General features: G+C 38.5%; 1 protein-coding gene across 1 annotated transcript; it reads right to left on the bottom strand.

Moving 5' to 3' along the window:
- On the bottom strand, positions 1–26447 carry LOC145999226 (pickpocket protein 11-like). Its single transcript, XM_083136160.1, has 7 exons — positions 26353–26447; positions 24231–24342; positions 16384–16654; positions 12695–12745; positions 7582–7720; positions 3603–3712; positions 1–474 (listed from the first exon to the last, which is right to left on the bottom strand). Exons 1-7 carry the CDS (start codon positions 26445–26447, stop codon positions 326–328), a joined length of 927 nt encoding a protein of 308 aa, XP_082992286.1. The 3' UTR covers positions 1–325.
- Between the last annotated feature and the right edge of the window lie 1436 nt (positions 26448–27883).

The following is a 27883-nucleotide window of genomic DNA, read 5'->3' on the forward strand; positions in this document are numbered from 1 at the left end:
AAATTCTAAGACAATGCTTCTAACAATATACATATAATGATATGCAGATCAACATTAGTACTTGTTTCTCACGCTGGTAGTGGTGGAGGTTGAATGATTTTGACCCCTGTTCTTTAGGCAGATTTTCTAAATAAATACCATACTTCCACGAAAGATGATAAACATAGCAGTGGCTACCGAAGAAAGACACCATATCCTCCTCATTACAGTCATATCATCACATACAGAAGGGCTGGGTGCACTTGGCTTCAGATACATTTGTTGGAGAATGTTGACACTGATAAAAATTAACTTATGCCTTTATGACAGTCCTAATAAAACCACTTCAGAAAGCCTCTTTAGGTACTTTTTGAACAGAATTAGCAGCATGTACCCCAGTTCTGTCATTGTATCTATAGAACAGCCAGTATAATAGCTCTACTCCACTTATGAAGCTGAAACCAAGAAATATGCTTGAGATGCCACCAACTGACACTGGAAAAAAGATGGACATAAACATTAAGTGCAGAGTTAACATTTGAGTGCTATTTCTACAACTATATGAAGGGCTCAGGTGTAAAACATGATAAGTGACATTTTGGTAATTTCTGAGTTCATTAAGAAAAAAAAATATTAGAAGGTATTCTGTAGATAAATTGCTTTCGTGTTGTGTTTACCAATTTCAGAAGGCTTCACTGAGTCCAAAGTAAATTGTATGACATGGCAATTTTACTTGAAAATTGAAGGATGGCACATTTTACTTTGTAACTCAAAAATGACCAAAATGCCACTTACCATGTTTTACACCCGAGCCCTTCATGTAATAGTATTGCAGTAATACTTGATGAAACTTCATTCAATGGAAATTATTTCAAGCTGTCTATTATTTCTATAGAAAGATAGACAATATCAGGTGCGAAAGGAAATGCTGAGCATATCTACAAGCACGTATCTAGAAATATATTTCAGGAAGAAAGGGAAGGGGTCAAATAATAATGTTTAAATTGAAATAATTATGTATATTGTAATTACATTAAAATAAAAATATTAATTAAAATATGTAAATTAAGTAATATTGTATTGTTATTATTACATGAATAGGTAAAGAGACAGTAGTTATAAGAATAGAAATATAACATATAGGTTAGGTATAGTTAAAATCGCCAAAATTTGTGTTAAAAAATAACTGCCTACACAAGAAAATTAATGTCAAATAGATAAAGAATTGAATTTTTATTGAATAAAGAAAAAGGGGTGTTAGATCCAGTTGATGAAAAGTAAACTTCCTAATTAATATTCTATGTATATTATTATAAGTACAGTAGTAGTGTGCATAAATCTTCTTTAGTACTGTCATGGAAAGTGATATGATAAGAATATAATCCTTGCCTCCCAATAACTACATTGGAAATAAATAACCCTCAATATACAATAAATGCTAAATTATTTAACTTTAATATTTGTTAAATATTTCAGAAAGGAGGGAAAGGGGGGGGGGGCTAAACATGTCCTTGCATATCTAGTCCTACAGCTAGTTTACAGACAGAGATCCTAGGATTTTGGGGTGAACAATGTTTTTTTGTCTTCCAATCTACAGCCACGTAAAGTTTTCATAGTTTGAATACTGAAAGATCCATAAATGAATTCATTTTCTCATGAGGACATTTTTGTCATGCTTCACCACCAGTTATAGCTGAAAAGTAACCACTTGCTCTCAAAGGAATAATATACAGTCAAGATAAGTGTTACTACACAACCTTCTCTCCTTTGAAGGATGTCTGACTGCTGTATGGGAAACTGCAGTTCAATTCCTAAGCTGTGTGATATCATGTGAAAATATCTGTGAAGAAGTGAACCTGTGGCTCACTCAATCTCTCAACAGTTGTACCTGGAATGGGGTGGGGGAGGGCACCCTTTGAAGATAAAGACAACCAGAATATAGGGCTGATCATGTCAGCTCCAAAATGGCTATCAACTGTGTGCCTTCTTTGTGCAGTGCAATGCATAATGTAGGGTTTTATATTTGTTTCAATTATTGTGAAACCTGTGCATGAACATAATTTACTTCTTTGTGTTTTCTTCCTTTCTGACTTAATACTACGTACTTTACATATTTATTGACTGATTAATTTTGGCTGCAGCTTTCTTTCTTGAGTCACATCCTAATGGAAACATTATTTCATAGGATATTTATTGGCAGGCCAGATTGGGATGCTACAGCCCTAAGCCAACATCTACAAAGGTGTCTGTACAAGGGCCACGAAATGGAAAATATGAGATACTGAAATGTGGTAAAATATTAAATGTACTAACCATCTGGCATAACGTAGGATAAAAGTTGTAACAGGAAATGAATAAAGGGGAGCTTCACAATGTTGTTAGCCCTGGGACCCCCCCCCCCCACACATATATATATCCAGATCTATTTGACAGGAATGAATTAGTTAGTGCAGATGATAATGCGATGGATGTAAATATGGATACAGTTGATGCTACACAAAAACAAAAGTTCTGCAAGTGACGAAGGAGTGAGATATCTAAAACATATTTTCAATTTCTGAGGTCTTTCTTCTATTGACAGAATCATCCATACTTATACAGGGAGGTCAAAAGTGGGTGTACCCTTCCTGTATTTTCGACAATTCAATGGTTATGGTTGAATGCTTGGAATGAACACATACCTGATGGTTTAAGTGCCCGGAACATCGGTATGGAGACCGTCCTTTTCGTAGCACGGCCGAACTGTGCACCATATTTTGGCACACTTCGCGATGCAAGTGTGAATAAGACCTTTTTTCCGAGCGGTGACGTTCCTCTCAATACGTTCTGAGGGGCCTCCAAGAAGTCCCAGAGGTGGTTAATCAATGACACAGGTATGTGTTCCTATCAAGGAATCCAACTATTACCATTGTAGTGTCAAAATAAAGGGGGGGGGGGACACCCACTTTGTTACCATCCTGTACATTGAACATGCAACCAAATCAGTGCTTGAAGTGAAGGGGGATTTTTTTGCAAAGCATCATTTCAGCTGTCTCATTGTTACCATGGTAAACCACAGGAGAATCCTCAGCTAACTCCAAGGCTCGACAAAAAATCCACGCAGCTAACATTTTCTACTTAAAGTGTTGCACCAAATATGAAATAAATTCAACATCACTGCTAAATATGGTTTTCTAGACTAGAGCTTGCAAAAACTTCTTTTCTCAAACAACTGCTTAATTGTCCTTATAATGCAACTATCAACACCAACATTTGAAGTTGCCCATTGAAAATCAAAACCAGTATCACTTACACCAAAAGCCGACCTCTGTGGCAAAGTGCTTAGCACAGCATGCTGTGAGTCCAGGGGTCTTGGGTTCGAATCCTGACCAAAGTAAGGGTGTTCTTTGTGAGTGTCCCTTCATAAATTTCATCACATCATCACTCACCCCATCGTAGCATTAGCCACAAAGTGGCAGACAAGTGATGCTAAAAAAATAAAAAAAATTAAATCAAACTAAACTTGGAGCAAAATCAACAGTATGGCTACATGAGGACTCTGAGAACTGCAGAACAGATTTCAGTATAATTGCTTCTAAAGCAAAAAAATATTTAATTTATTTATAACTTTGTAACAGACATACCCAGAAAATCGATCCATCCAAATGCTAGATCCTGTTTGTACTTTATTCCACCAAGATAGCGATAGTGAATGTCCAAGTACCCATAGTTTTTCTTTGCTTCTACCACATTTCTGGAAAACATAAAAAACAGAGAAAAATAAAACAAATTATCAATGTCTCCTTCTACAATAATTAAGATTAACGCAAATGTTAAACACTAATATTTTCAATTTCAATTTCTTATGCATTCAGTGGTGGGGAAGTATAAACCATGTCCCAGCTAACTGTAGAGCAGGGCCGTGCATATCGGCAGAGGAGGAGGAGGAAGATCGAGTGGTGAAAGCACAGCATTGCCAACCGTATGGTCCTGACCGTACATGTACAGACGTACGGTCCAGACCTTAGTCCGTACATTAAAGCACGGCTTGTCAAAATTTACTCTTGCAGTTTTATCCATAATATTTCCCTAAGGAATACTTATACTAATCGCATGGAAAAAATATGGTCCGTTTGCCATGTACGTTCAGTATTATCCTTTTCAAAAGTTTGCAATGATGCATACCGAAGGAGGAAATTGGGAAAACTCCCATTTCCCACAATCCCGTTTCTCTCACTGTTATTGGTGGAGCCGTCTCACATCACTAGTTGCGCAGAGACTTGTTCTCGTTCACCTGGTCTACAGTTAGCTGGTACGGATAATAGAAGCTTATACCTTCTAAGGTTACATTTACAGTTAAGTGGCAGGAGGCAAGTAGTGATTCATTTCGTTTTAGACATTGTTTGAAATGGGAGCATTTGTGTTCCACAACATGGAAACCTACTGTAATTAAATGGCAACAACAACAACTCACAAAGAGGCCTCCCCGATGGCGTAGTGTATCAATGTATCATCATTGCCTTGTAATCAAGGGGTCTTGGGTTCGATACCTGATGGAGGCACATAGTGATTCGGATCCCACTTTAAACTGTAGGTCCAGTTCCAATTAGCCTTCCTGTGCATAAAGTGGACTTAAAACACCAACTCAATCAATCAATCAAACAACTCAAAGTTAGTTTCAAGAGATGAACCAATACATGAATAATGTTTGTTAGTAGTCAATAAGCTAACATTTCTTGTAACTGTAATAGTCTTTGAATTTCTCATTTCTGCACAGCTTATGGAGCCATTTGCACTTGTACAATCCTTTTCATTTCTCCGTATGCTTATTAAATGTTCTTTTGGCAGAACTGGGGCGTTCATTGTATCATTTACACAAATAAAATAATCTAACAACACAAACGACCAAGAAATGATTCCTACTTTCCATCCATACTTTTGTATGCCACAACGATGGACAGAATCACCTAATGGATTCATTCATTTCTCATTCTCGTGCAGGTATAGAAGGTCTCTTTTGTGGGCACTTCAATATTTGTGAAAAATATTGTCCTCATCAATTGTTATCAATCCTTCGCAAAAAATTGCAACACATTTGCCATTACTCATAACTTAATCACTACATTAAAAAATCTTACCAAAACTTTGATATTTTTCAGTAATTTCCTCTTACCTTTAAGGAAAGAAATCTTCTAATCTATTCTTTAACACTCGACATGGCAATCATAACTAGTCGATTGGTGTTTTAAGTCCACTTTATGCGCAGTAAGGCTAATCGGGACTGGACCTACAGTTTAAAGTGGGATCCGAACCACTTGTGCCTCCACTGGGTATCGAACCCAGGACCCCTTGATTACAAGGCGACGACGCTACCAATGCGCCATCAGGGAGGCCCTCATAACTAGTGGAATATCTATAATTTGAAGCACAGAACTTTACTCCCTTTCCAATTCTTGGATATTAAATAGAAATATCCCCTTAAGTGAATGAAAATGTAACAAGTAAGCTTTACTTTAACGTACTTCCAAAAAAAAAAAAAAAAAAAAAAAAAAAATTAGGCTGTTTAGATTGGGACAAGAAATATTCCTTTAATGCTACAAACATTTCTAGCACTCTTTCAACAGTTTCAACAGCAGGGAAAAGTGACAACCACCTTACAGTTTACCTGATAATCATTCCTTCCATCCTATAAAACAAAAAGAATAGGATCCTTTTTGCTTTAAAAGCTGGATATTTTCTTACGAGATCATTGTTGAATTTACACTTTCGCTTTGTTATTTCATAAAAGTAAATATTTCTTAATAATAAAAATTCTCTCTACATGTCTCTGTATTGTATATGTACGACTTGAAAAGGAACTGGCCAACCTCCATGGAAGAGTGGTTAGCACAGCATGGTATGACGCCAGAGGTTCTAGGTTTGAATCCTGGACTGTGCATGGGTTTTCTTTGTGAGTGTCCCTTCACCAAAATCATAATATCATAGCTCATCCTCATATTCGCAATTAGTGAAAAGTGGCAGAAAAGTAAAGTAAAATAAACTAAATCAATCTATTGAAAAGGAACTGCACAGACTACATGTGTTCCAGCACTCTGGAACAAGATCAGAGGTAGAAGCAATGAGTTGAAATAATACTGATGATTGTCGGGCAAAGTGATTGTGTTCAGCTCCCAGATGCTAGCTGAGCATTGCTTGAATACTTAAGTGACCCAAATGATATGCCTTAAATGATGTTTATTATACATGGAAGCATTCTCTATGCAGTACATGTGCTAATGGTTGATGCTATACTCAAAAAAAGAGTATAGCATTTACCTATTTCCAAAAATTTTTGCCCATTCACCAGACAGACACCTAAAAAGGAGGACATGTTCAGATAAAAGAGGACGTCTGGTCACCCTATTCATGTTGTACGAGGGCAAATCGTAAAGTCATTGTGCCTAACTATTTATTGCCAGATTACAAACCATAAAATAAAAACAAGATATAGACAATCTTTTACATACTTTTTGCTATTTCTCCACATAATCACCACACCTGTTGAGGCATTTGTCCCACCGTACTACAAGTTTCACAATGTCCGTTGCATAGAAGGTAGCCGGCTGATCACGGAACCAACGACGAACAACGTTCTGCACTTCGGTGTCGTTTGTGAACCTGTCCTGCCAGGAACTTCTTCGATGGACCAAAAAGATGGTAATCACTGGGGGCTAGGTCTGGGCTGTATGGAGGATGCTCCATAATCTTCCACCCCCATGACTGAAGTTTGGCGATTGTTTTTTTCGCGAGCGAGGAACGAGGTCGCCCTGATCGCTCATTGACTTCCACATTATCCCATCCATTTTCAAACTCCTTGTACCACCACTGCACACTTCGCACTGATAAACACTTGTCCCCATACACTGGCTCCATTTCTCTGTGGATATCTGTGGCTGTTTATCCTTTGCACCATAAAAAATGAATAACACTTAGCTGCTCATATGGCATGAACTTCCTGAGCACTCCGGCCATCTTTGCCAACTGCTAACAGCATCGTGCCGTGGAAGAAATTGGAAGTTACAATAGGGCCGTTCCAAGAAAAGCCTACTGCATTGCTCATATATATCTCGCTTTTGTAATAACACTTATAACAAGCTAGAAAAAAAATAGGTGCAAAGACTTTTCGATTTGCCCTCTATATACAGACCTGGACCATCACACACAAAATATAAGAGACAGGTTGACTCTCATTACCACACTTCTACTCCTGAAAATAAGACTTACATTGTTCTCAAACATGAACTTTGCCAGAAGTCATGATTTGTATCATGAAAAAAATGTATTCCGCATTAGTTACCAGGAAAGCATTTGGAATATATTACATTGAAAGAACACGACATAATCTTATTGGAATTTTACACGACCATGGAAAGAAACAACATGTGCTTAAAGGTAATTCCACTGTAAATACCATAAATATTCAATGAAAATGTATAATTTTGATATTCCCATCACTGTAACACTGTGATCAAATGGTATCCAAAAGCTCTCTTTATATTCAAATTCCAATTCCACACAAGCAAAGAAACACACTTGAAGTGTATGCTGTATTCAGTGACCCTTTACGCATTCTCAAATACTTACGTTTGTTCATAATTGGATTCAACTTTATAAAGAATGCTTGTAGATGGAGGCAAACAGTGGTCACATGGAATAGATACATCATCTTCCATATAGTGAAAATTCTGTGTGTAATATGGCCCCTTGATGTTGCGAAGTCTAGCTGGAAGTAGGTGTAAAAAGAAGCATAACTCACATTTGATTTTTTGCAGTAACACAATTCTAATATTCATGTTGAAAGGAAATAAATTGGAACTTGATGAATTATTGTAGAAATAAAGTCATATCCAAAAGAGTTTCTGAATGTAATACCAAGCATGAAAGTTCAACAGATGGCATCCTACTGCCTTTCTGTTTATGTGTGTGAAAGAGTGATCATGTGTCCATATTTGCACTTATAAACGATATATTCTTTGTTGTATTCTTTTTAATTTTTTCTTTCTTTTATACATTACACTGTTCGGCAAAATTAAACTTTTTGTCGCTCCCATGAACCAAAATAGGTGATTCTTATAGATTTCAAGCTCCTGAGTTCGAATCCGCAACCAGTTTTTCTCCAGGACGTACCAGTTTTGAGGGAGGGGTTGGGGGTGGGTTTCAATGACCACGCAAAGGTGCTATTCTCCCCCCCCCCAAATAAATTTGAACGCTATCATCAGAATTCCAATATAAAACAAGCAGATACAACTACATAAAGAGTAAAAGTTCAACACTTACATGTCAATTGGTGTTCCTGCTCCTCTTGTAATTTGTACAGGGTGTCTCGCGTGTTTGCATTCCAACAGAAGTCTGCCAACATATTCACACTCCATTTCCCACTGTAGCGCCTCTCCATGGTAGCTATTTGTTGATGAAACCTTTCACCGTGTTCATCCGAAACCTCCCCCTAAAGTCGTTTTCACGTTCAGAAGACACAACGGCACTTATGGAGAAACTGCACAATGTTGCCAATACAGCGCTAGCTCATGTCGCAGGGAAATTACGAACTTCCTTCACAATGAAGGTGTTACATATTTTGTATATATAATGATAATTATATGTAATTATTAATATCAATATTATACTGTGAACGTTACAGTTCACAAGTAAGGGGAACCTGCCAGATGGGTTAGATTCAAGTTGCAACCCAAACAAACAAATGAGTTATGGCCCACTTGAACTGATAAGACGTCAATGACTCAAGCAAGGCATGTCATATTTCTATCTTGAAGCCCCTTATTTTGTCACTTGTTGGAAAGCCTTTCAAGGGTTAATATGGTGTCTATGAATTTATGTGTACATTGGAAACTGAAAGGTGATCTTCATTTCAGTATTAATGTTGACAGTAATGTAAACAAAAACAATGTGTATTTGGGACAGCACTAATGTTGCTCACAACAGCCGCATTGGAAATAATTGTCAATTATTAAATTTAAGTCATTGACATTCTATTATAACAAACTGCATGAAGTTAATATTTTTACTGAATGGAAATAAAATAACAACTTGAAAACTTGGTGGTGATTAGCCGGAATGCTGCGGTGAGTCAGCTCAAGATTGACAGGCATACTTCGTGTGCGGTTCAGGTTAAAAAGAAACTCCAAATGCATGGAAGTAATATTTCTGGGAACCTTTGAGTGGTTATAAAAAATAATTTCATTATTTTCTCCACAACTTTGTCACTGGAAGTTTTTACTTGAAATTACAGAACAAAAAATGGCCAGCGACAACATTTTCTACTGCACGAATATAAAAAATCTCCACATACTTTATTTGAATATTTTTAATGCAAATATGCTTTAAAGTATTGATAAATTCTGAGCACCACCATCACCTATGACAATTAAAAAACAGTGTCAATTTTTTTCATAATGAATGCTTCAATTTTGTGGCATGTTTCAATGTTAGGAATGAAAACAATGTAAAAATTTTGTTTTCACAGAAAATTTGTGTTTTTAATTTATGTGAAAATATGTAAGCAAGTCACCAGTTTTTTGCGTTCACCATCGTATTCTCTACAAAATTTCCTGCAAAACTGCAGGTATCGATTTTACGTAAGCTAAATTTGTAAATCGAGAAATTTCACAACAGCGTGCTCATATTTTCCCATAAGAAAAGCATTGTCCATAAGAGCCCATTGTGTCTTCTGAATGTGAAAATGACTATAGCTGTACTGTTGAGGGAAGAAGTCCAAGTGACAATGTAGGAAATGTAACTTGAGGGACATATTACACCCCATGGTATGAAATGAAGTAATTAACCTGCCCACAATGTCTTTGTAATTATGTGACTTATGATTCCTGAGAAAATTACTGCACACGTCTCAAAAGGCCTCCCAAGCCTCACATTCCAAATCACTCAGCTTAGAAGGAAATGTAGGATCCTTCAAACGTCTCTGATTTGAGGCCCTGTAAAAACACCTTCTTTCACCTTGGCCTTGCTAAGTCTTGGGAAAAGTTTTCTGAGATGAGTAAATGCTTCAGCATCCTGCTTCAGAGCCTTGACAAATACCTTCATTAGACCTAATTTTATATGGAGAGGTGGTAAGAATACTTTCTCTGGATCCACAAGAGGTTCATTAGCTACGTTCATCTCTCCTGGGACCAGTTGGTTCCTTGATGGTCATTTTGTGACAGTGTACTGCTTCTTTGGTTTGACTGTCCCAATGACATAAGAAACAGCAGTGTTTGGTGTAACCTCCTTGTAAACCGGCGAGGATGGCAATAACCTTAAGGTCAGCACATACACACCACTTAAACTGTTCGTAATTTAATTTCTGTAGTAGTTTCTGTATGTTCTCGTATGTTTCTTTCATATGCACAGCATGAGCAACAGGGATGGCAGGATATTGATTGCCATTGTGCATAATTGAACCACAAGCAAAACAACCTGTGCAGACCTGCGACTCCTGTGCACCGTACTCCCACGAGGAGGGGAGGGGGAGAGTTGACCATGCTTCCTTATGGCCCGAGCTGAAGGAAAGAAGGGAAACCTGCATGGGGACTTTTCGTCCAAGGTTTTTTTCCTTGTGGTACTGCCTTGAGGCTAGTCCGCGATGAATCTATGAACAGTCTATATTCTTCAGTGATGTAGTCAAATTTCAGTTGTTCCATAAGCGACAGAATGTCACTGCAATACACCAAATCACCATCCTTTGTAAAATTAGGAACTAGGCTCACCTCTCTTTTTCTGTACATCGATATATTCACATCTCGGTCAAGTAGATTCCATTGTTGAAGTCGTGATGCAAGCAACAGGGCCTTGGTCTTCGGAAGGTTTAAGTCTCTGATCAGATCATTCAGTTCTTCCTGACTTATCACATGTGGTTCCTTAGTGTCAGACACTGGGGCGTAATTGGGATCTGAATGTGTACTCGAAGATTGTGCAACTTCCTGACAAGTCGCAGGTTCTTCGTCAGATGAAACACTGCTCAGTGTGTATGAGTCTGGTGGTACAGGTACAGGAAGAACAACATCATGTGGGACAGGTCTCCTTACGGAATCCAAGTCAGGATACTGTATTTTATGCTTCGTGCCTTTTGAGAAACCTGTAATATTGATCAGGCAGAAGTAACAGTCTGCAACATGATCCCAGGGCTTGCACCAAAACATAGGTATGGCGAACGGCATCGATTTATGTGTACCTTTCAACCATTTTAGAGTATGTGCACACGAGTTACAACTTTGTTTGGGAGCCCAATCGCGATCCTGGTTGCCGACTTTACACCCAAAGTACAGGTGGTACGCTGTCTTTAGGAACGGTGACAATGGCCTACTTTGTCCCTTGAAGACCACTTCCCCACATATGTAGCAGAATGAATCTACTGAGTTTTTGCAAGTTCGTGGCATGTTGGTTTAACACAAATGTCAATATTTCACGCAGAAATATTTTTCCTTAACGGTACACACAGACACAGAGTAACGCGACTCTCTTACACCACGATCACCTCGGAAGTAAAATATCTGCTTCACGGGACAACGAGGTGGATGTCTTGGAGCCTTTTTCCAGCCACATCCGGTTTGTCGTCTAGACAAGAGGGTGCCAACGAATGACTACAATTTGATTACGAATCCTTTTATCTTGAAGGAAGCCGAGGTGACAGTGTAGGAAGAGTGTAAAGAAAATAAAACGTTGAACTCCAATGTACACAAATAAGCCTGTTAAAAACTATAAGATACCATTTATTTTATGGCCAGTCACTTATGGTTCATGGGACATCGTGAAAATATTTCTTCCAGCAGTAATGTTAAAATGCAATATTATTCACATTTTTGTTTTGACATTTACCTGGAATTCTAAATAAAAAAAATGTGCGTTGTGGCCGAATTTACTGTTTTTTGGGGTGGGTGGGGTGTATTTGGTACTTTTTCCTATTTCGGGGGGCAGAGGAATGGATGTTCCTCGGATATAGTAACAATTCTTGGATTGAGGTAAAAATACACAATTATGCATTCCAAGCATAAAAAACACATATTTCATTAAAAAAATACAATTTTTCGGTAAATTTTTATGGAAAATGTCCCCTAAAAAAACCTTATGTGCGATATTCGTAATCAGCGACTCGAAATCTATAAGGTACACCCTTTCATCCTCGTGGGAGGATTTTCATGCCGATCATTGTTATTTGTTAACAGATGTAATCAAATGGTTAAGTGTAAAAAAAAGGCATTAATTTAAGCCTTAACTTAACCATGTATAAAAGCCGATAAATAAAGAAATAAATCATATGATAATGAAGCATCTTAAAAATGTAACTTTATAGAACACATTTGTGTAGCAGTAACATCGTCAGCTTGTTATCAAGGGATCCTGGGTTTGATCTCTGCTGGAGCCACATAGTGGTTGAGGTCACACATTGGACTGTAGGTCTACTCCCAATTACAAAACAAACTCAAACAACAAAACAGTGCACACGAAGGTTACCAAAATTAATGTAACAAAACTTTTCACACGTAATGTAAGTATGTTAGTTGCTCGGGGTATATAAATTTCGAATTATATATATTACAAGTCTTGAACTGTTCCATTAGATTTTAAAACATATTCATATGTAGACAATTATACAAAGGTTTATTTAATAAAATATAAATCTACAATGAAATAGTATTGATGAAAGATCTGCTATTAGAATGTGATAAGTAATTATTACAATACTTACAGTTCATATCTGAAAGACATTTCATGTTCATACCATTACATATCTGCACATCTAGGAAAAAAGAAAAAAATCAATTCTCAGCAGCAGTTGAACAATACTATTATGAAACACTGTTGTAACCTCCACCCTCTTAATTCTACCACATAAAAATCATCATAATAAGTTCTACCTACCTAACTAAATGAAATACAGCACGTTCAATTTAAAAGAGGACCGGACATTGATGAGTACATAATTGTACACATATTTAGTTTGTGGTGGTAACCCGATTCCTATATTGTTCCATTGAGAAAGCACTTAGTGGGAAAAGTAGGAGAGAGGAAGGTAATGAATTTCTCAGATGTAGAAACTGCTGTGACAAGTCAGTTGTGTGGAGCTGTTGTTGAACACGGGGAGTTGCCAATAGTTTAAGACATTCATTTCCACTTCAGATCAGGTGTTTTTCACAGACTAGACATGGTTTCACTTCAGCTTATATGTCTATAACAAAAATAACCGTATGTGGAGAACTGTAAACCTGTATCTCTTTATTTAGTGTCCTCTGCATCCTTCAAAAATCAGCATCTGCTGTGCCATCTCATGCCGATGAATAATCAGGCTCCTGTTCTTGAAACAACTGTGGATGCTGAGACCTACGAAGATACTGTCAGGCCATTTATATACCTGTACATACATGCATATTTACATTTACTCTCAATGATGGGTAAAGTTAAAAAAAAAAAAGTGCCATGAAGGCATATGGGGTTTAAATGATGGGTCCTCTTTTAAATTGAACACCTTTAGAATATCATTTACAGACTAGTTTCATTTACTAAATCAATATACATAACAATTAATCTCCATTCCATAAATAAGTCTATAGGAGATTTGAAATATATTTTCAAACTTACTGAAAATATACGCATGGCATAGACTAATATTTCAGATTTCAATAATTCATTATCTGAAGCTAAGTAGGTTCTTCACAATTTTTACCTATATTCTGTTTTGGTCTTGATGATAATACTAAAATAAAATAAAATATCATAGTATGAAATTAGTTTAAGCAACAAAACAGGTTGGCAACTTACTCTTGCCTTTGATACAGCAAAAATTATACATTTGGTCTTAATTTTCTTGGGTAATTGGTTTTTCACTTTTTTATTGACATTTTTCATGAGCAGACTTGTACAAGGGTTCTTGGGCTCCCAAACCCTCCGAAATCACTCTTCTTATGGTTGATTCATAGTAAACGTTTTCATGCTTTGAATGCCTGAGGAACCTTTCCTCTCGAACCAACTTATTATTCAGTTCAGCAACCTAAAGTTAATTTGGTGCTATAGCACCAGCCAAGTCGCCTTCTTGGATATAGGGATCTACACTGCAGGAAGTCAACTGGCAACCTCCATTCACACAAAGCCTAACAACAACTTTCAATGCTTCCATTCCTTTTTTTTCTAATTTTACCACACGAAACAAACAAACAAAAGATAACGTACCATTCTCTCTGGCTCACAGAGGACAATACCTCAAATCTTCCACCACATCCCAGAATAACTACAACTCATGCTTACACCAAGCTTTTGTCAACCGTGGCTACCCCTAAATTGACTAAATTATTATAATCTCTAACCACTTGTTCACATGCACCCTTTGCACATCCTACACTAAATGAATTAACACTTAACCAAACTTCCTGAAGCTCCCCAGGATTACTATCCAGAAGATTCCAGGCATTACTAATTATCAGAAATAACCAATAATAACTATCCACGATCCTACTGATGGTTATTTCCAGTTAGATTATTTTCATTTGTATATTTTTTATTTTACTTATAATTATTTTCTTACCTCTTTTTTGCTGGCTTCGAGTACACACACTTTCTTCCTTCTTTACATCAGCTAACTCATATTCTTCCTAGATCACCTTCCAACCTTCTCATATACACTAATTTTGTACTTCCTTACCCACCATCAACTCAACTACTAACAATAGTCAATATATTGTTCTGGTTACCCAGACATTGGACCTAGTACATGGACCATGTATAGTATATGATCGCATGTACAGCACTATATACCATTCATTATTATTTTTATTTTTATTCATTGTACTGTATTGTACTGAATTGTGAAATAAAAATGAAGAGGAAAAGGGGGAACCGTACAATTCCATGGATTTCAAGCCCTGGTTTATTTTAAAGGCACCAGGGCACTAAGTGAATACCTCTGAATGTATGCAGGTGGAGGTAGGATTACTTCACCCATCTCCAATTTCTTCTTTCTTCTACCCCTTCACCTTCATAAAGAGACAAATAACACTGGTCGACATTTTGAGAAAAAAGTTCGGATGTTTTCAAATCAATAGGTGTTTCTGGAAGTATTTTGAATGTTAATCATGGAAATGACATCCTTTATTTCCCAACACGTCAGGATTTTTCACAATTTCACAATGAAAATTCTGATATTCGCCATTCCATTACATCTATTACAGAGAACAACAAAAGACATTTATACAAGGGAAATTTTGGTTGTTTACAAACCAATAGGTGATTCTGAAAGTATTTTGAATGCTGATCATGGAAATGACAACAATTTCTTCCCATCACATGTCACTAAGTTCAATTACCCCCAAAAATTGTAACATTGAGTATTGGACATTTTGTGAAGGACATTCTCACGAGGGATTTCAAAGATAAAACTACGTAATCAAAGTCCATAAAATTTTCATGCCAATGTGTCATGTGAAGATGGAAGGTGGATTAAATATAAATTCTACATGCATTTGTAGTTTAAAATTGGAGGATTTGTATTGTAGAAAATCAATATTTTACCACCATCTAAACAGAGCTATCTATTGAGGAAGTAATGGAACTACACATATTATTGTGAAAGTAAGGAAGTTAATATATTTCTGTTTTCTTAAAAAAACTAGATGTGATGGGTAAAAATGGATTTCATTTTTGGAATCAGCATGATGAAAATATTCAGACAACAGTCATCTGCGAGACATCGAAACCCATGTCGACCGACCGGTGTAACCAGAGATGTTTGCCATTCTTCCATAACCCCCAACAAAAACCCTGATATCTGAGCTGTATTAGAAACCCAATATCACTTCCATTCCCTGTACATTCTTCAAGAATTATGATGTGGGTGCATCAATATCTGGATGTCAACACTTGTTATAACAGGTAGTCCTCATCATAATATCAAAACTTCCCATCCAGATGCATATTCACATAGCAACCAGAAAGTGTACTGGTTTTATATTAGCCACCCAGTATTTCCTACAAGTCAGTATCTATGAACAGTGGCGGCGATTAGGGGGGGTTGGGGTGCCCTTGCTCTATGGCTTCTTAATGCTAAGCCTTGTCTACAAAAAAAAAGTAAACCAGTGGTCTTCAACTTGTTAGACAGTGCAAGCCACATTAACCATTTCAATGACACTTGTGGGTCACAAAGCTACACTACAGTATTGAGAACTGTAAGATGCTACCATCTACCATTTACTTAATCCGGTTTTTATATTAAGTACTTAATTTTGCAAATGGGCACGGGACAAGAGGCCCCCCCCCCCCAAGTTTTGTCACCCAATCGTGATTTTGTCTGTTAATATTCTCATATCTAAAATAAGCCTAACAACAAGAACTGTATATTGTTTTCATCAATATCTCTTTGTAGTATATTAAATATAAAACGTTTTTTACCTTGTAAGGGAAAATAATATGGGACACAACCACAGCTCTGTTGAATGAAGTTAAGTCTACACTCCAAAAGACAGTTGTCTAGAATATTAATGTTTCCATGACTACCAGTTGCATGTTTCTTGTTAGAACTTCTTCTCATCGCCTTTGGCACCCAATTAGTGCTTTGAGTAATAGTTGGAATCACAGCTATCTTAAGAACATGGCGAGAAGCTTCTGGTATGAAAAAGCCACTTGCAACATCAGGGAATGATTCTGATTGGTGAACATACACCTGAAACACAAATTGCAAAATAAAGTTCTACACAGCAATTCTCTTCTAACTTTTAGAAGATAAACATGTTCTATCTGAATCAAACAACAAAGACAGATGTGTGTCTGTGTTTTAACCCTAGCTTAGCTGTGCCATAAGAGAAACTTACTTAACTGAGGGGAGGGGCCTCAGAAGCCCACACTTTTTCTATCACTAAATTTCAAGAAACCATTTTGTTATTGAATCACTGCTTCCTTTGTTGATTATATGTGTTTATTATTTATTGATTATAATAATTACAAAAATTACCATAATTAATAAGAAATAATAACCCAGTGGTATTCAAACTGTAAGGTGTGGCCACCTCCCTGGGGAGGTGCCAGACTTTCACAGGGGAGGCGCAAGAATTCCCAAAGAAAAATTTCTTCTTTCTGAAAGTTTAAAATGCGTTCATAGAAAAAAAAATATTATTTTTCTGGATTACTGTAACTCACATTTGTTGTCCATCGGTAATGTCATCTCCCGTGCCTTTGAACTGAGACAGAAACTGCACTCGTACTGAACCTTGTTGAAGACCATGCCAAAGCTGAAAACCTAATCGATACTGCCTTTCTACAGAAATTGGCATATCTTTCTGGTGTGTTCCACAAACTGAATGCCCTGAATGTATCTCTACAAGTTACAAGGGAATCCGTGCAACTATCAGACAAGGTGTCAGTCTTGAAAAGGAAGTTACTGCTTTGTACGAGAAAGATTAAAGATGAAAGCACTGCTGATTGCTTTTGTACATTGAGCATGTTGTTGGAAGAAACTGGACTACAATTAAATGAAGAAACCCAAACATTGCTGCATTCCTGTTTTTAACATTATTATCCAGCTTATCTTACTGTCTGTATTTATACTTTTTATCTCATGAATATGGTATTGCTAAATGAAATAATACCAGCTTATCAACATTAAAAAAAATGTACACCACTTGTATTAATCACACATATTATAATTTCATTACTTGTATATGTACAAACAGCAAATAAACACATGAAGAGATTTTGTGTTGATATTTCAAGGTCACATCACATGCATTTTATCTATTATTATTGAGGGAGGCACATGTAGATTTTCGCGGTGGAGGGGAGTCACCAGCAAAAAGTTTGAAAACCCCTGTAATAACCAATTATTTCATGAGTGTCATACATTTTACCATTCACAATAACTCACAAAAATCATGATAATTTTTCAATAATGCTTTTTCGTTTATAGAAGTGCAGTTGTTTATTAATTATAATAATTACAAAAATTACCATAATTACAATAATTACAAAAATTACCATAATTACCAACCAATTGTATATTGTGTCTGGCATGAGTGTCTCGAATAACAAGCATTCAAAAATGGTACCTGATAGGCCCACCAAGTGAATTTTGCCTACAATTTACATCATATTTATGCTTTTATGAACAAAAGTAATACAGATATATTGAGAACACTCTGGGAACAATGTAATTTATTTTCAATTTTTTTATAAAAAATTTCAGTTGAAAAATTGAAAAAATAGAAGATAGAAATCGTGGGTCTGACAGCCCCCTTTGGGTAAGCTAGGGTTTGTGATTCACAGTGTCATCCAAAAAATAAATATATAAAAATGTAATGTATGGTCAATAGTATATGCAGTTTTTAGGTTAACATCCACTTATACAGGTTGATTCTAAAGGTAGGGTACAAACAAAAACCTCAGATACCTCCCATGAAATAGAGACGAAAGTACCCCTTCCACTTTGCCGAGAGATGCCTCCGAGAGGAGCTAGACAATGCTGAAAACGTGTGAAAATGAACTTCACACCACTCTACAGCCAGTACCAGTGAAGATAGAAAGGCGGAACAAAAGAAGTCAAAAGGAACACCAAAGTCGCCCATCCGAAAAACACCAGGCGGCAGCTGCGCAAAGCATGCACATGGGGATCCACAAAGGAAATAGGAGTGTCCTGCAAACAAGTGAAGGGAAAGGGTAGCGATCGACAACGGTAGGGACAAAAGAAGCCATGAAGCATGAAGTAACAATTGCACAGTGGAAACAAACACCATGACTGAAGCAGTGCAGTCGAGAAAAGTAGTGCGGGGTTGCAGAACCACGGGAGGACGATGTAGGATGAAGAAACACCGATAATGCAAGCAACGTGGTCCGTGACACTCGACAGGCAACAGATGCGTACATGGTTCGGGTCAGAAATGGCGGCACTGGCAGTGCAACACATGGGGAGTCCCCAAACACAGTGGGGAGACACTGCAGCAAGAACAAAGCACGGTGCAACAAAGGAGAAAGAGGACCAGAAGGGGAATGGTACCTGGCAAGGAGACAACCAATGCAGGACGAGGGATTCCCCGTAGCAGCACCAAGGGGATGTCACACAGAGGTTGTGCGCCAGCAGGACAAACACAGCAACTACGGGCACAGGATGTTATTGTCAATGAAAAGTGCACGTACAGATAGGACCACGTACCCCGTACAGACGACGTTACAAACGTCGTGATGGGGCCCAATCAGCCTCTTAGAAATGAAGCTGGAGGCACATCGCTGGGTGGAAGGGGGCGAAGGCTGCTGGAGTGTCGTACAGACTCCACCACTCCGTACGGTGGACAACACCAATGGACGAGGTCGGAAAGTGTCCAACCCGATCACCAGGCCAACCGTCCCCAGACCTGATGCAGCTGCTTGCTTCCGAGCCCAACCCCAGCTGAACAACTCGAGTCCTTCCTCGGCCGCAGCCTTCCACTCCGAAACCAACTGTGGCCTCACACCACCGCAGCTGCACACTGCCGCGTGGGTGTGAGACTGGGCCGAGCAAGGCTGGACAGACAAACAACACGGGACAGCCGTGGAATGAATCTATGTGTGGGTATGCATGTCTGTTCAACTGCTGGGTCACCCCACATTGGTGTACACAAACACCACACGATCGTACGTAGTGCTCCCCGTCGGCTCGAGCAAGACAGACTAAGTACGTGTTGTGGGTGAATGGGGCAAGAATGAAGGACGCTACATGTGTTCCACGATGACAAGCCCCCAGAGTACATGGCCCCACCTGATGGCAGTGGTCAGGTAGTGAAGAGCACAGGCACGGGTGGCTCGGGAATGTCAGCTGATTGTACCACAGTGCCATGCGGACGCGTGGGGTGCAGGCATCTGTTCTGCGTACACAGTGCCAGATTGGAAGTGCAGCGTCAGGGGAGCGTGTCAGTGAAAGAGCCGGTGAGGTGGTGGTGTGCTTGACGTACGACAGTTAAGTACGTTGTTTCGAAGCCGTTGTGACCAGTGTGTGTGTGTGTGTGCCACCTGTGCACTGGAGTACAGTATTCCATAATTGGCACTGTCCTCACCGTACCAAGGAACGCTACACATTTGTAGAACTGAGGGACATGCATTTTGTCTATGGCCTTGCAGATGGCAATGGTAGACCAGCTGCATGCCTGTATCGCGAACAGTATCTGGACAGGCAGTTGTTTTCGAATGTGCGCCGTACCCTTGGTGAATCGGGTGTGCTATGTGCAGGCCATCATGTCGGTCACCCAAGACATGTGCGCACCGTGGTGGTCGAGGAGGACGTACTTGCTCGCGTGGACGACACACTGTCCACTAGCACCCGTAGCATTGCACGTGCAGTCGGAGTATCACAGTCGACAGTGTGGCATGTCCTTCATGATGATCTGCTGTATCCCTATCATCCACAGCGAGTCCACGCGTTGCTGGCTGGGGATTAGCCACGACGTGTGGAATTCTGTCAACGACTGTTGCAGTTTTGTACGGACAATCCCCGTTTCTTGCGCCATGTGCTTTTCATGGACGAGGCATCATTCACCCGTGAGGGCATCTTAAATTGCCGAAACAGCCATGTGTGGGATTATGAAAATCCACATGCAGCAGTCGAGGTGCACCATCAGACCCAGTTTGCAGTGAATATCTGAGCTATCGGCCCATACCTGCTGCCACCATGTTTAAATGGCCGCCTCTATCACACCTTTCTTGCATCAGTTCTTCCAGAGCTGCTAGAAAATGTACCCCTCAACGTGCGACATCACATGTGGTTTCAATTGGATGAAGCGCCTGCACATTTTGATGGCACAGTGCGAACCCTTTTGCACCCACAGTGCTGGATCGGCAGAGCGGGCCCTGTCACCTGGCCTGCCCGTTCACCTGAACTCACACCAATGGATTTCTTCTTGTGGGGCCATGTGAAAACACTCGTCTACGAGACCCCGGTGCCTGACCAGGAAACATTGGTAGCGCGGATACTTGCAGCATCAGCCGAGGTGTGTACCATGCCAGGGATTTTTGACAGGGTTCGCCAGAATTTCCTGCAATGCTTCAATGCCTCCTGCATTGAATGTGGTGGTTGTCAATTTGAGCAACTTTTGTAACAATGTCAGTCTGGGGTACGACTATGTACTATTCCTATCTGTAAGTGCAAGTTTCCGTGGCAATAAACCTCCTGTGCCCGTAGTTGCTGTGTTTGTCCTGCTGGCGCATGACCTCTGTGTGACATCCCCTTGGTGCTGCTACGGGGAATCCCTCGTCCTGCATTTGTTTGTTGTCTCCCTGGCAGGTACCATTCCCCGTCCGGTCCTCTTTCTCTTTTGTTGCACCGTGCTTTGTTCTTGCTGCGGTGTCTCCCCACTGTGTTTGGGGAATCCCATGTGCGGCACCGCCAGCGCTGCCATTTCTGACCCGAACCATGTACGCGTCTGTTGCCTGTCGAGTGTCACGGACCACGTTGCTTGCATTATCGGTGTGTTTCTTCGTCCTACGTCATCCTCCCATGGTTCTGCAACCCCGCACTACTTTTCTCGACTGCACTGCTTCAGTCATGGTGTTTGTTTCCCGCTGTGCAATTCTTACTTCATGCTTCATTGTTTCTTTTGTCCCTACCGTTGTTGATCACTACCCTTTCCCTTCACTTGTCTTGCGAGACACTCCTATTTCCTTTGTGGAACCCCATGCGCATGCGTTGCACAGCTGCCGCCTGGTGTTTTTCGGATGGGCGACTTTGGTGTTCCTTTTGACTTCTTTTGTTCCGCCTTTCTATCTTCACTGGTACTGGCTGTAGAGTGGTGTGAAGTTCATTTTCACACGTTTTCAGCATTGTCTAGCTCCTCATGGAGGCATCTCTCGGCAAAGTGGAAGGGGCACTTTCGTCTCTATTTCATGGGATGTATCTGTGGTTTTTGTTTGTACCCTACCTTTAGAATCACCCTGTATACTTCACTTAATACAGTTTTCTAACTATTCTGTGACCAACTTAACACTCAAGCCCCTAACAAAGACAGCTTGAAAAAGTAGAAATATTCTGCACAATATGTGTCAGAAAAATCATTAACCCACAATCGGTCGCAGGTGAGCGCCACGCTCACTTTAAATTTTAATGAAGTGCCATTTTAATAGTATTTAAAATATTGGCTTGTGGTGCTCTCTGGCTGACTTTTAGAGTTTCATGAGCGACCTGATCACATTTTTATGAGATGATGTAAAGGGCATTATTAGAGAGACTATTGTTGTGGAAATAGTGTTGTCAAAGTGAGCGCAGAGCTTACACACAACCAATTACGTTACATATTTTTTTATTTACATTTGTGCATTATTTAGTCAATAGGTCTATCCTGTTTCTAGTGAGTTTTCATACCTATATGTTCTAGTCGTGTTATTAGAAAATTCGAAAAGTGTCCCAGTGATTTTATATCATATCAGATTTCTGAAGATCAGATCGAAGTACCTCAGAGGAACATGCACTTTTTGTTAACGCTGAGACTTGTTGGCTTCGACAATGTATATTACGCTGTTTGAAAACAAATAAACATTTTGAAACAAAAATGTAATGAATAAGAAGGATTATAATAAACAGATCATTACAAGTACAAAAAATAATGTAAAAAAAAAATTAAATACGGTGAAATATGCCTGAAAAGCAAGGATGAGCAGTGCGCTCACCCGCGACCAGCAACGTGACTACAGCGAGCGTGAACGGTCACGGGTTAATATAAAGCAAATGAAAAATGTAGTTATTATGTGTGTGCATATGTGTCACAGATGAGCCACTATTAGTGTTGGGTAATACATCGTCCAGACGATATATCGCGATATTGAAAAAAATATCAACCAGGCAATATCAAGTAGACAATATATCATCACGATATTTTGGTGATATATATCATGTCAGCAATATATCATCATGTTATTTTGGTGATATATATTTTGTTGGTGATATATCATCATGATTTTTGGTGATATATATTGAGTCGGCACTATATTTGGTGATATATATTGTGTCGGCAATATATCATCATGATATTTTGGCTACATATATTGTGTCAGCAATATATCATCACAATATTTGGTGATATATCGCCGATATCACAATATGGAAAAAATATTGTATTGTATCATCTGTGAGTTAACTTTCAGGGGCATAATCAAACTTGGGAGTTAACTTTCGGGTTCAGAATCAATCTTGGGACTTAACTTTCAGGGGCAGAGTTACCCTTACACCCAGTTACCATCACGTTCGATGCATTTGAGCAAGTGTTTTACCAGGTGTCAAAAAAAGTTTGGAAAAATTTCAGAACACTCCTTGCCCCACCATTCAGAACTGTTTTCACCTCCTGTAGATCCTCGAATCTCATGCCACGAAGCACAGACTTAGAACAGACTTTATGGTACCCCAAACTCTCAATTATCGCCTGTGCTGACCCATATTACATGTGCACTGCATCAGAAATGTCCTAGATGGTGATGCGTCTATCCGCTCAAACATCAGCCCTGTGGCAGTTGTCGTCGGTCATAGACATTGATCACCTGCCAGACCTTCACTTGTCCACACTTTCGGTTTCTCCCACTTTGAACTTAACTACATGAGGTGAAAACAGCTCTGAATGGTGGTGCAAGGAGTGTTCTGAAACTTTTCCAAACTTTTTTTGACACCTGGTAAAATGCTCGCTCAAATGCATCGAATGTGATGGGGACTATGTTAAGGGTAACTCTGAGTAGAGGACACTACAGGAAAACTATATGTATGTTCGTTGTTTCAATCTTTCCATTATTAAATAAATTATACCTCAACAGGCAAAACTTTTTGATGCCCCCTCATAGATACTGCATATCAAAATTGCAGCAAACTTGAAAGAAGCTTGCCATATCCAACTGGCTTTAACAAGCTACAAGCAAGTTACCTCAAGTTTGCCACAAGCTTTTGTGTTATCTGGGATAATATTAATCAGTATTTTGAACAACTTTTAATTGTTTCAATTTTCAAGCATTATAACTGGTGGGAATCAGTAAGAGTATCGGCATTGGTAAGAAATGAGAATATTAGTTCAAAGTGGTGTCAGTTCAGGTCATGTATTAACTCAACTATCAGTTACAGTATACAGTTTTGAAACGCACTGGATCAACAGCTAGAGTAAGGGAAGTAAGCTTGATTCAATGATTTAGTAAGCACTTGAATTAACAAATGATCCCACATTCAGTGGTGAAATGCATTATAAAAGTAGAAGTGTCTTATTAGAACAAATGTTACTTTTATGTTTCTGCATGACATGAGAATTACTTACCATATTCCCTTTTATACGGTCATCACCATCCAGATATTCATCTCCCAATTTATTAAAAAATACTTCTAATCCTGTACTTGGTCCAAAAGCATTGATGTGGCTCAAAGGTTCACTGAATGTAATGAAAATTGCAATTAGTAATTTTTCCATAAAATATTTACAGTGGAACCTCAAGTCTACATTTCTCAGGTGAAAAATTTCAAGAATGTAAAACCTGGGAAATTTTTTGAATATGATGCTTTATTGGGACAGTGAATATTGAATGTATAATGCAGAAAAATGTAAAATACGGAAACTTAAAATGAGGGTTCTACTGTGTATACGTGTGCATGAGAGTTTTCTTACGTTTCCAATTACATTTAAAAAAGAAAACTAAAGTGAGAGTTTTGAGTCATAAATTTGATTCTATAAATTAGTTTTTTTATGAGGTAGTGCATGACTGATTTTATGATAACAACTCCTCATCATTGCCATAATTAACTTAAAGGGAAAAGTAATATGTGGAATACATAATTTTGTTTGCAGAGAAATGTAGTAATAAAATTTGAACAACTACATGTGTTAATTTATATTTCTACTGAGCAATAATAGGAACTCTGGGTAGTTCATAAAATGCACTATACTATCTATCTAAGTGCACCATACTGTCAAATCATGTTTAAACATGGCAAGTTTCAATATTCCTTATGGACCCCTCTCCTCAAAAATTACAAATAGTAGCATAAATGGAGCAAAAATTAGTATAGAATTTCAGAGGGTGCTGTGGAGTAGTTGGTTAGAGCACTAGATTTGTAGCAAAATCACAAGTCTGTTGTAGGCAGGGTTGTTAAAGGTCCAGGAACCTATAAATTCTAATGGGTTCCGCTGCAGGACCGGAACCTCTTTTCTCACACAATTTAAATTTGGTCCAAGTTGTGTATTCTTCCATTGAAAAAAGGTTCCTGGACCGAATTTAAATTGATCTGTTTAACTGTTTATTGGAATAGGTTAATATAGTCACTTTGATTTGAGTGAGAAGTAGGGAGTAAACCTCAAGTTCTACGACGAAGTTTCAAAGGATACTGAATGGTATATACTGAATTTGGAAAGTCTATCTTAAATCCTGTTCCACACAGGCAGTCTCCTTCCTATTACACACAGGAAGTGCTTAGCTAATACCTGTTCCACACAGGCGTATCCTTCTTATTACACACAGGAAGTGTGGTCCATAATACCTATTCCACACAGGAAGTGCATAGCTAATACCTGTTCCACACAGGCGTCTCCTTCCTACAGTATTACACACAGGAAGTGCAGTCCATAATACCTGTTCCACACAGGCAGTCTCCTTCCTATTACACACAGGAAGTGCTTAGCTAATACCTGTTCCACACAGGCAGTCTCCTTCCTATTACACACAGGAAGTTCATAGCTAATACCTGTTCCACACAGGCGTATCCTTCATATTACACACAGGAAGTGCATAGCTAATACCTGTTCCACACAGGCAGTCTCCTTCCTATTACACACACTAAGTGCAAAAACTCACTATCCATACTAACAGAAATCTGAAGTTTTTACACCCGAGGTTTTACTCTCCACTTCCCCGTTGATTACATAATTTTCATATTATAATAAAGTTACATTCATTGGAGTTTTTTATACATACGTTCATTAATTATTATACATTTTAAAAGTTGAGTTATTATACATTTCTTACTTTTATCTTGCTTCACAGAAAAATAAATTTTAATTTACAAATTGCAGTTTATCAGTTATTTGCATCAGATTACATTCAGGTTAGTCGCTTCTTTACTTTAAGTGCTGATTCGGTGGAACAATAAATACGTAATATAACAATGATACATATCTTAATTTCTTACTTAAAAATGAAGCCATAACAAACGTTTAAATGACAGCTTATCACTTAGAATCACACAAGTGTACTGTTAATCATGTAAAATTAAAAAAAAAAAAAAACAAAAAAAACATGCCTATATCAACCAAGTCACAAATTATATTAGGTATGTTGCATATGGGATTGGTAACCAACTCTACCACCCTCCCCATGGATCTATGTCTGAAGACATATAATAGATGATATAACTTATTCTGTATTCTATTATTAGATCAAGCAACTTACCTTCTTTGCACATTTTCAGCTGTTCTTGAATTAAATGAATAGCAAAATCCTTGTTCTGTTTTTTGTAGTTTGAAATATTCACAGCAATTTACCATGTAGCCTTTAAAGAAGCAGGAGTGAAAAATTTCACTACAGTTGGGCATCACCTGAAATCAGGCAGAACACTAGATTGTTGTGATTGAAAGCCTTATCTATAAATTACAGATCTATAACGTATGTTCTTCAAATACCGGTTTTATTTTCAGGGTCAGAACAAATAAAATACACTTTACAGCAGGCAAGAATTTGAGTTTTGTCCTTGCATAAGTAAATACATTGTTTGTGTAGTTAGTTTTATAACTATTGATGCAAAGTTACCAGACAACCCAATTTAGTTGGGACAGTCCATTCTTTTTTTTACTTCCTGTCCCTGAATTGAATGTTAACAATAAGCAGCCTTTGTCTGTAAGTGGAGGTGTTGCAGTTTATTCGGTTAGGGAGAGAGGGCTCTACCATAGCATTAGTTGTCACATCTAATACTCCATCATCATCACGGTTAACCAAAAGGGGCAGAAAGGTGATGTAAAATAGCCTGCTTCAATCAATAACACTCAAACAGCATTTCGGATATTCTCTTTTGTCCTCATTTTCAGATCTGCTACACCTAAAAAAACATCTAGAGCACAGGGCTGCTGTACAGTGAATAGAAATGAAATTATTGTACATTAGGAAATATTACAACCATTGATTTATGCAGGTATCCTCATTTGATGATCCAAACTTGTCAATATTTCAGAAAATACTAGAGAAGAAAAATATACCATTTAGCAAACTGAAAAATCTATAATATTATTTGGCGAGTGATAAAATTACTCTATGAATAACAAACCTACAGGGGCATATTCTTCTATGTTACCTGGTTTATTGCTGATAAACCAATAACTCTTTACGGGCCTCCCCGATGGCGCAGTGGTAGCGTCATTGCCTTGTAATCAAAGGGTCCTGGGTTCGATACCCGGTGGAGACACAAGTGGTTTGGATCCAACTTTAAACTGTAGGCCCAGTCCCGATTAGCGTTACTGTGCATAAAGTGGACTTAGTCCAAAGGGGGGGGGGGGCTTTTATAGAAACCATAGGGGTATTTTCATTGACGGACCCATCTGGGCCCCCTATAGGCCTTGGAGGGGCCCCGAAATTTGGCAATTTTGTGCGATTTTTCACTATTAGGCTGGGTGTCTAAAATGAAAACTGGGTCCATTTTCGGGTACCTTGGACCTTGGCCTAAAACATCGGGATAAAGATTTTGGCATGATTGCTCTGGCAACAAGGCCCTGAGCCACACAAAAAGTGACCTTTCAGGAGTGGATTTTGGAAACACGCTGGGAATATTTTTTGAAAATGGTGGCGATAGAAAGGGTATCACATACAAGTGCAAAAAGTAGAATACAAACCAAATCGGCCCCGGTGCCTGGCTAAAGGGTCCCAAGAAGTCATTATAACTATGGTGTTTGTGTTCACAGTTGCCAAAAGTCTACAAGAAGAGCCTCAGCAG

Source organism: Lepisma saccharinum, chromosome 15, assembly GCF_977018435.1.
Source record: "Lepisma saccharinum chromosome 15, izLepSacc3.1, whole genome shotgun sequence".
In the NCBI taxonomy this organism is placed as follows: domain Eukaryota; kingdom Metazoa; phylum Arthropoda; class Insecta; order Zygentoma; family Lepismatidae; genus Lepisma; species Lepisma saccharinum.